General features: G+C 44.9%; 1 protein-coding gene across 1 annotated transcript in view; it reads left to right on the top strand.

The window, feature by feature from the left end:
* The first annotated feature begins 3,566 nt into the window (after positions 1–3,566).
* Positions 3,567–9,769, top strand: part of sra (RRM_RCAN_like domain containing protein Sra) — a 30,958-nt gene continuing 24,755 nt past the window's right edge. The window contains exon 1 of the mRNA XM_037424977.2: positions 3,567–4,101. Coding sequence (XP_037280874.2) covers positions 3,934–4,101 — 168 coding nt within the window. The 5' untranslated portion in view covers positions 3,567–3,933. The remainder of the gene's footprint in view (positions 4,102–9,769) is intronic.

Here is a 9,769-nt window from a genome sequence, read left to right as displayed (position 1 = left end):
TGTGCAAAGGGGCGAGGGCCGGGCTCGTACACGTCTTGGTTAACTTCCATTACGCTGTATCCGAGTTGCCGGCTCAAACTCTTGATCACACAATTGGCCTCCACTACCCTCCTTTCAATCCCACGAGGCTGCCCCCAGACCTCTGGGAGTGTGCATGTGACCATATGCACACTCCCAGAGGCTTTTCGGAGCTTACACATCCCATTCTCTAACTTTCTCTGAAGGTTCTGATCCTTGCCCTTCAACACATCATTGAGCCCAGCATGAATAATGACTAGATTTTCGCCCTCCATGCTGTTTTCTGCAAGCTCCTGAGCTTTGGCCAGTGCATTCACCATGCTCTTCCCTGACTGTGCCTCCAACCTGACTCTCCCATCTTCCTTCACTGTCTTGAAGACGCCATCCGTAACCCTGGCCACGTTAGAGTCCCCCACCACTAGGACCCTTCTACGCTCCAATCTCTGGCTTCCTGTTTGTGATGGCGCCCCTGTTTGCTTCACCTGTTTCCACGGAGGAAAGAAAGGTGACCTGTTTCTCTCTCAGATGATGATGATGATGATTAAAGGCCTCCCCTTTGAATCGGGGTGACAGCATGCGCCATCTAGCCTACCTTAATAGTTCGAGTTTAAATTTTGTCCCTCAACTCGGATGTCTTGTTAATTTTGCCCAGCCGCTACTCTTGGCCGGGATGTTATTTTATCGACTTCTCTGCTTTTCCTCCACCAATACTCCAGCCGCTGCTTATTAATACCTACTGCTGACCAGTTAATGCTTCCATCAACCGCGAAGCCCAGCGCCTCAGGAAGTGTGACTTTCCCCCCATTTCTATCCGGCCGAATCTTTTGGCATTCCATGACTATGTGGTCGTTTGTTTCTTTATTTATGCCACATCCAACACATGTCTCATCCTGTGACGAATATTTGCTCCTGTAAGTTAGAGTTCTCAAGCAGCCAGCCCGCGCCTCAAAGAGCAACGCACTACCTTTATTGTTGTCATAAAAGTTCTCTTTCCGGATCTCTTGTTTGCTTGCCTTGTAGATTCCCAGCGATCCCTTCTTTTCCATCCTCTCTTTCCACATGAGCGTCTCTGTTTCCCTCACTTGCTTTTTAACTGGCCCCCTTTGATTATTTGCCGCGGTCAAGTTATATTTAGTCGCCAGCTTTCGCGTCCTCTTCCGCCATTGGGTGTGCACACTTTTCAGGTACAGGTATCTGTGCACTCTGGCTGCCCAGTTCTTCTCATCTAAATGTCTAAGTCGCTCCTCAAACCGTATTTTACTTTGTGCTTCCCTCGCCTCAAATGAAGCTCAACCCATATCGCCTTGTACAGCCTCGCTTGTAGTCTTACTGTGAGCTCCCAGAGCTAACATGCCGACTGCCTTTTGGTTAACCTCCAGCCCCGACAGGATATCTGACTTTAAGCATAATACGGCATTAGAGAACGTTAGCGCCGGCACCATTACCCCTTTCCAGATGCCTCGTACTACCTCGTACTTATTGTGTCCCCAAAGTGCTCTATGTTTCATTACTGCTGCATTTCGTCTCCCCTTCAGTTTGAGGTGTTCTTCATGAGCATTCAGGTAGCCTTTTCCTTCATTAAGCCAGATCCCCAAGTATTTGTACTTATTTACTAATGGTATGGCTTCCTGTTGTATCCTTATTGGTGCTACATGAGCTTCCTCGTTGAACACCATGACTCCAGATTTCTGTGGGTTAAAATGTAGGCCTAGGTACGTTGCCTCATCACCACAAATGTCAGCCAGTTTTTGAAGTTCTTCCGCATTATCCGCCAGCAGCACTATATCGTCTGTGTACATCAATCCCGGAATCCGTTGCTCCACTAACACTCCATTGCTTCGGTGTGACAAATCAAAGCCCAATCCATTCTCCTCTAGTCGTCTTTCCATTCCTCTAATGTACAGTGTGAACAGCAATGGCGAAAGAGGGCATCCCTGTTTTAAACCTCTTCGAATGTACACGGGCTCTGTGTATGTACGCCCTTCCCATGTAATGTGTGCCTTGTTATCCTCATATATTGCCCTTAGCAGCCCTAAAAATTCCGACCCAATCCCCTCCTCTTCCAGTATATGCCACAGCAATCCCCTGTCCACGTTGTCATAGCCACCCTTTATGTCCAGAAACAGTAGCCATGTTGGTCTGCCCTGTGCTGCCGAAATTTCGATGGTCTGGGATATGACGAAAAGATTGTCTTCCAAGCGTCGACCCGGCCTAAATCCATTTTGCAGTTCCCCTAAAATACCGTTACTTTCAACCCACTTCAACAACTCGGCTTTGATGGCTTGTATAGCTAATCTATAAAGCACTGACTTGACTGTAATCGGCCTGTAAGAGCTCGCCTTGTCCCTTTCTCCCTTGCCTTTGTAGATCAAACTCATTCTACTTTCGCGCCAGTGCGAAGGAATGCTCTTGGATTTTATAGCGCGCTCGATGGCTCCATACAAGTGCGCCTGTCCCGCTGGTCCCAAATGGTTGATAATCTCTATCGGGATTCCATCCGGTCCTGTTGCCGTACGTTTGGGAACACTGTGTTCTGCCTTTTTCCAGTCCAAAAATTTGATGTTAAATTTTTCATCTGTCACTCTTTTATTTGCCACCTGTGTCCAGTTAGCCGACCTCTCGCGTGCTTGGCCGAAAGTATTTCCTATGACTCCATGTAGGTATTCTAATGCGCTGTCCCCAAGGAGAACGTTACCGTCCCCGTCCTGTATCTGAGTCTGCATCTCTTTAGTCGTCGTTCCCAATGCTTTTAAATGGTTCCAGAATTTTTGGGGGGCGCTCTTATCCTTCTTACGTATGTCTGATACCCATTTCTCACTCACAGCTTTAATCTTCGCTTGTACTAGTTTCTGCACCTCAAAATTCTTTTCTCGGTACCGGCTCCACTGTAACTGCACCTCATCATCCTGATATCCCATTTGCTTTGCTTTTCTGTGCAGTCTAGAGGCCCGTCGTCGCTCTTCAATAGCCAGTTTAATTTCCTTGTCCCACCAGCTTCGTGGTTTCCGTTTACCTCTCCAGCGGTTTTTTTTCCTTACTTTGTTTATTTCCTTTTGTATACAACTAACAACCGCGTCATATTCCCACACCTTTGTTGGCTGTGCTTCTAATTCTCTTTCGATGCTATTGACGATGTCTGCTATCTGCTTTTCGCTTACTTTCGGGAGCCCAACCTCTTGTGTTTTCTTCCTAGCCCCCCCACTGTCAAATTTCAGGATTATACGCCTGTGGTCGCTGCCCAGACTGTTTTCTCCTTCTTCATTTATCGTCATTTGGTTCAACCGCTCGTACGTGTGCTCTGAGACCAGGCCGTAGTCTATGCAAGACTGTCTACTGCCGCTTTGCCACGTTATCTGCCCGTCGCATTTATGTTCCCGGTTAACTATGACCAGTTGCTGTTCTTCACACATATCGATAACCATTGCACCGTTATAGTCTGTATATCCATCTAGATCCTCAATGTGGGCAGCGCCTCAATGTGGGCAGAACCCCCAGTAAACGTGCCCTCTAGCGGTGGCTGGGCGCGTGAGGCGAGATTCCCTGGTTTTGCTCGGGAGTGCGGCGATTGGGACGGCCGAAGAGAACCACGCGCCGTGCGCCCGCAATCTCGGAGGTCATGAAGCAACGTAGATCTTAATATTAAATCATTCTGCCACTACTGACAAATAGGCGCTGCCGACTACACAAAGTCAGCTATTTTCTTCCTTCATTAACTTGTCCATATAGACGCCTCTTTTTCGTTTATCAATTCGCGACAGTGCGCGAAGCGTGCTTGTCAGAGAACACCTATTCGTTGTGCTTGTCGTGCGTGTTGCCGTAAAACTGCTGTCTCCGTGATACCTGTCTATTCCTCAAGTCTGCGTAACAAGTTATAACGCATCAAAGTATCAAAGAAGTATTCGGTGTCGTTGGATTATGAAAACCCGTGACAGTGCGTCTGGCGACATGGAAGAGTGCCACCGAATGAGCGCTTTGGAAGACTGCGAAGTGCTGTTGAACGACTTGGCGGATACGTCTGACCTTCCCACGTCGCTCATAATAACCAACGTCGACGTTAGCGTCTTCACAGACCCGGAACAAAAGGTAACCGCCGCCCAGTGTCTCATGACATCATCGTGACTCTGCCAGCTTAGCGAAATCTAATCGATGCCGCTTGGTCGGCAGCGCTACGCTGCTTCACTCAGCTGTTGCAATCTCCCAAGATGTCGAGCATCGATGAATTACCGTCGATGATGGTTTGCCTACGGTTCATCTTGCCGGGCCTGTTTCAATGCTTTCTCTGCGAGCACGAGGCAGAACGTTTTCCTTAATCCGGCCTTATCGAGCGCACACGGGGCGGAGTGATTGATCACCGGCAAATTTCCGTGCGCTGATAACGCAGAGGATGCTCGTTTGAGTGAACTGAACTCGGAAACTATTTCTTCAATTGGTATGTGCTATTTTTTGCTAAAAACTTGTTCTTCGAATAATATTTGTTCTTATCCAGCATTAGCGGTAGCTGTGCGCTAAACTGAGGTTGTATTGCCACATGCAGGGCGCATCGCTGGTTTTTCCGTGGAAGCGGTCGTAGTATTTTGTTTATTTACGCACGCGGTTTCGCTGCGTACCTCGTCCGCTTTTTGCTCTGGGAAAACGCCGAACGTCACTCATTTCCTAGTCTTGTGTGCCACTGTTTTCCTGCGAGAATGAGGCCAAATGACTTAGTCGCGCATCTTCCGTATCTAAACGAAACTGCTTGCTGCTTTATATTTTGTTACAATAATTTCTAAAATTAGGGTGTTGTGAAATCAGTACTAATACTAGGAGATTGCTTACCGTGGACGGCTAGCCGCGCTACACTTGGAGGTGTTGCTTAGATGATTGCGCTTCGCTGGTGCTACACCCGAAAGTCGCGGGTTCAATCCCGGTGGTAGCGGTGGCATTTCGATGGAGACGAAATTCTGGAGGCCCGTGTACTGTGTGCTTTAGCTGTACCAGGAAGAACATCAGGCGGTGGAAATTACCCGCTGTACACCATTACGGCGTCTCTCATAGAAACGGAGTCAATTTCGCATGTTAACCTCCATAAACCCTAATAAAGTGGTTTTCTACTACTGCTCCATAAGCCAGCCATTTACGACTGTTAGTAGGGCGAGTGCTTTTGCCGAGAAGTTTTCAAAACGCCTTATTCAATTCATGACCGTACAGTGGGCGATAGAAATAATTAAACTGAGCGGCGCTTTTTTTTTTACTCTTTCGGTGGATTCTTGGCCATTTTTTGGAATAATCATTCCATTCATGGGACTGCACTGATGAAGAGCACCCTAACAGGCTGCCCACACTAAATTTCTGAAAGAGCCTGCAAGGTATAGCGTACTTTATGCAGCTCGAGTCAAGTACATTACATGATGAGCTAGATGCAGTTCCGAGCTCATTACATCCATACATGACATGCAGTTTGCCCTGTTCATTTATGACAATAACAGTCATGTGATGCGCCTATCTATTCATGAGTTGGTGTATACAGGCACTTTCATGAAGTCTTAGCACCTTGCCACAGGTAAGATTTCTTGTGCCGCATCAAAGGTTGAGTGCAGTTCCATTCAGTTGAGGATGATAGCTATCTCATGTGAAAATTTCTTTGAAATCAAGGAGTGTAGTCATCACTGCCCTTTCTCATTAGACCCGAAACTGCAATTATTAAAGCATTAAGTAATCCCGAATACTCTTTGGCTTTTGTCAACCCTCTCTTCCTCTTGCGAGCGCATTTGGTGCCCAGGCTCACCACATGATCTACTGTACGACTTTGTCGATCAAATGATCATGTTATTGTAAAATGTTATTTTTCTTGAAAAAAAAATAACAAGTATAACCAATCGCAAACCTTCTTTTGTGGGATAAATTCTGTAGCATAAAACTGCTGACACCGAAGCGCTGCCAAGCATTCATTATAGAGAAAGAATTCGTTGGAAGATACCACACATATGTGTATTCAATGTGTCCTCAGTCAAATCTTGTCATGTTGATAGAATTCATTTGAATTTTTCATCCTACATGTACCTTTGAGGACAAGATGTGGCTGGAAGTGTACAAAGTCTTCACCCAGTACATTTATTCAGAAGCATGCATTCGTTTTCATTTAATTGAGGTTGATAGGCGCTATATCATATGAAAATCTCATTGAAATCAAAGAGAAACATGACATTCAAAAAGGCAAGAGTACATGCTCATGCGATTTGTTGGTTCAGTGCTGAAGAATTGACTTATGGCAGCTCTAACACGACTTCTATGCACTGCAAATTACAAAAGCGTGGTAGCATTCTGATGATGTGATGGATCTTCTTTCCCAGTAACTACACTACGGCCAGGGTTCGTGCAGGGCCTTGAGAATTTTGAGAACCCCTGAATTTGAAAATTTAATTCTCATGTCCCTTCAAGCTCCTCAAATTCTATTCTGTCCTTGATAATTCTTGCATTTTGGGACCAATGCAATCAAATGCCTGTAGTGCAACCTGCTTTCTTTTGTAGATTAGCGTTGATGCACCAAACTTTTCATTTGAGAAACAATACACTGTGTGAGTTTGCATGTATTATATTTGTGGTTGCCTTGTCCTATCATTCAAGTCCTTTTCACTTACATCTCTCGAAGCGTGGAAACTTGGGCAAGTTGGTACGACATAACTGAATATACGAACAGCGCAACTTAAAAAGTAGTTACAGTGTAACTATGGAAGCAGAGATACAAGAATAGAAGAGTGCTGACTTTCAACAATAATTTAATAATGGAGTGGTGTACATATATAGGCAAAAAAGAAGAGAATGGGCATGCGCAGACGAGTGCAGTTTACAACCACTACGAAACAATATCTGCAAAACTCTTGTTGATTAAACAAATACATAGCTTAAATATGATCGAGATATGCAAACTCTTTCTGCAATAGCGCAACTGATGGGGAACTTGCTCATGTACTGTCAAAATTATGTGATAGGATTCAATTATCTCACGCGTGGTGTTGGGCTCGAACTTCGTGCGTTCCCCGAATACCTTATGTTACCCACCCAGCGGCCGGCGACCCCTCGCCAACAAGGAAGCAGGGCCACCGGAATGCGGGACGATGACTGTCTGCTGGCCACAAAGGACGCGACAACTCCCGTGCCGCTGTCGGGCTCAATTATGGCGCCTTACAGGAGACCAAGCCAGGCTGCAGGTGGCCGGTACACGTGGAAGGTACACGTACGCGTCCGCCGGACGATCGGAATCAGCGGAGGCGACGGCATTGGCGCAGGGGCCAATTGTATTGATGGCCTGTCAACCCGGCATCGCGGGAACTTACTCGGAGGCGCTTTTCCACAACCTGGCAACGCCCGTCGTCGACCATTCTGGGAACCGGTGTGAAAGAAACCTGAGTGACGGCGGACAACCGATGAGTGGGCAAGAGGCGGTGGGTCTTCGAGGTTGTGGCGAGGAGAGACACATCTGTGCGTTTTGATTGGACTATAAGAGTGGTGCGTTACGATTGGACTGGAAGAGTGGTTGAATGGGGAGACAGGGGATAAAACCAGGGGTGCAGGGGCAGTGAGAGGGAGAAGAGAAAAACGAATAAACGTCTCTATACCCAGATGATGTCGGAGCGGTCGTTTCCTCAAGGTGCCAGCAGATGAAAAGTTCTCGTCTTCGGCTTCCTTGGCGGCAGCAGCAAATGTCGCGCAACAAGCGAGAGGCGAGTGGAAAGAACCAAACGGAACGTAACTCATGGCCTGTGAGTGGTGCATGCCTATTACCTCGCAACGCTCAAAGAGGGGCATGCAGCCGCATTCTCGGCAGTGAATTCCGAGGTGTTTTTGGACCGCATTGTGCACTTTGGTATTGTGCTCTCTTAAATGGTCATTCAAGCACCTTTTGGTTTGCCCAATGTTGCGTATATTTGTACACCACTCCCCTATTAAATCATTGTTGAAAGTCAGCGCTCTTTCCTATTCTTGTATCTTTGCTTCCCTAGTTACACTGTAACTACTTTTTAAGTTGCGCGGTTGGTATATTCAGTCACTTCCATCAGTTCATTGTGTTTCGCATTCTTTTTCTTTGCTCATCTCCTCTCCACTTAACTCTTGTCTCCTGCATATATGCTGCTTTATTTCCTGTCAAGCGAGTGGTACATGTGGTTAGTATACGGCAACAATGCCAAACATTAATAACACTAGAAAAATTTCAGCTCTTGTCCTAAACATTTGTGGTGTGTTGGCAATTACTTTAAATGACATTAAGTCTAGGCTTTCCTGCAGTATAACATCACAGTTAAAAATTGACCCTACTCAACCATATTTTACATCTAAGTAAGATATTTGCATCCTGCAGCAGGTACTTGTAGGGTTCAACGTTGTTGTCAACCTGAACTAATGAAGCTAGCGTGTAACTAAAACTGTTTTAATTAAGTTCTGTCTTAAATAAAATAGCAAAGTAATGCTTACCTTTTTTACACAGATGTATTTTTTCTATGTGTGTGGTCGCTAACACTATTGCGTTAAAACATGTCACTCGTAGTCACAAGACTGGTTTTATTTTGACAGGGTTTACAGGCCACCCACACACACGGAACTGTGGAATCAAGAGTTTTGTTGTTACATTCCAAATGGCACTAAGAGTAGCAATGGCTTATTGTTTTACTGTGTGCTTTCGTTATTTCACGATTTATACGACAGATGAGGCTGATCGTATCCTTGCAACTTTCTTGCTCTCCCTGCTCGCATAATCACTGCATGTCATATTTCACATGACTGTGTACCTGGCCTTCATCGCCTGGACCACATATCTTGGGCTCAATGTTCTGTACGCCTGAACAGACTTTTGACGCTAACACATGTTAGTTAGTGGGAACAACTAAGCCGTGGTAGATTTCGGGTGTGTTTCGGTTACAGTTTCATGTTTCAGAGGTCTTAAAAACTTTTTTATCGATTTTACAAACTTCTTGGCTTACCAAATTAAGCTGATTGTCGTGCTGACTTCATTGAATTCACTTTCAACTGTATAACGTGCAACAAATTTCGTCAGCCATTGAAACGATGTTGTAGTAAATGAAAAAGTCCTCATTTGGATGCTATTTTTCTAGCCCTCGAGAAATGTGTGGCAGGTTGTTCAAATTTCTGGAGTATCCTTAATTTTCCCTTTTGAAACCTGTTCGAATCCTGTTTGAAACCTGTACGAACACTGGGTGTTTGTTTGGAACTTGTTGCAGTGAATGGAAGTATTGATTTGTTGTTCCTTTCTTAAGTGAAGGCTTCCATCACTCAGTTACTTGGTCAGTCATTCTCAAATCAGGCAATAAAACTGATAACATTTCTTTTTGCTACTATTTGTGTGCTTAAGATGTTTAATGATAGTTTATATTAATAATGTTTTCTGTATTATTTCACCAGTGCTTATTATGCCTTACTTAATTAAGCCTGGACTGTTGATCAATATAGTATATAACGAACAAATGAAAATAGACTGAAGCAATATAAATTGTGTAAAGGCATAGCTTAGGTTTCTATTATTTTATGAATCTTGATGTACCAGTTTATTTTCACTGTTTGCGATTGTGTTGCTAGACCTTAATTTTGAAATTTTTTTGTGTGCACATTAGTTTGTTGCTATTGGATTTTGTTTTATAATAATTTGAAAATGAACCTAGTTTATACATCTGCTTCCTTATCCTTATTCAGTTCCTAGGTTCCTGTCAAGATAACACGTGCTGCCGCCCACTTTTTCTTCTTGAGATTGATTGAAAGTTTG

The sequence above is a fragment of the Rhipicephalus microplus genome, chromosome 5 (genome assembly GCF_043290135.1).
Source record: "Rhipicephalus microplus isolate Deutch F79 chromosome 5, USDA_Rmic, whole genome shotgun sequence".
NCBI lineage: Eukaryota > Metazoa > Arthropoda > Arachnida > Ixodida > Ixodidae > Rhipicephalus > Rhipicephalus microplus.
This window is presented reverse-complemented; position numbering and strand designations above follow the sequence as displayed.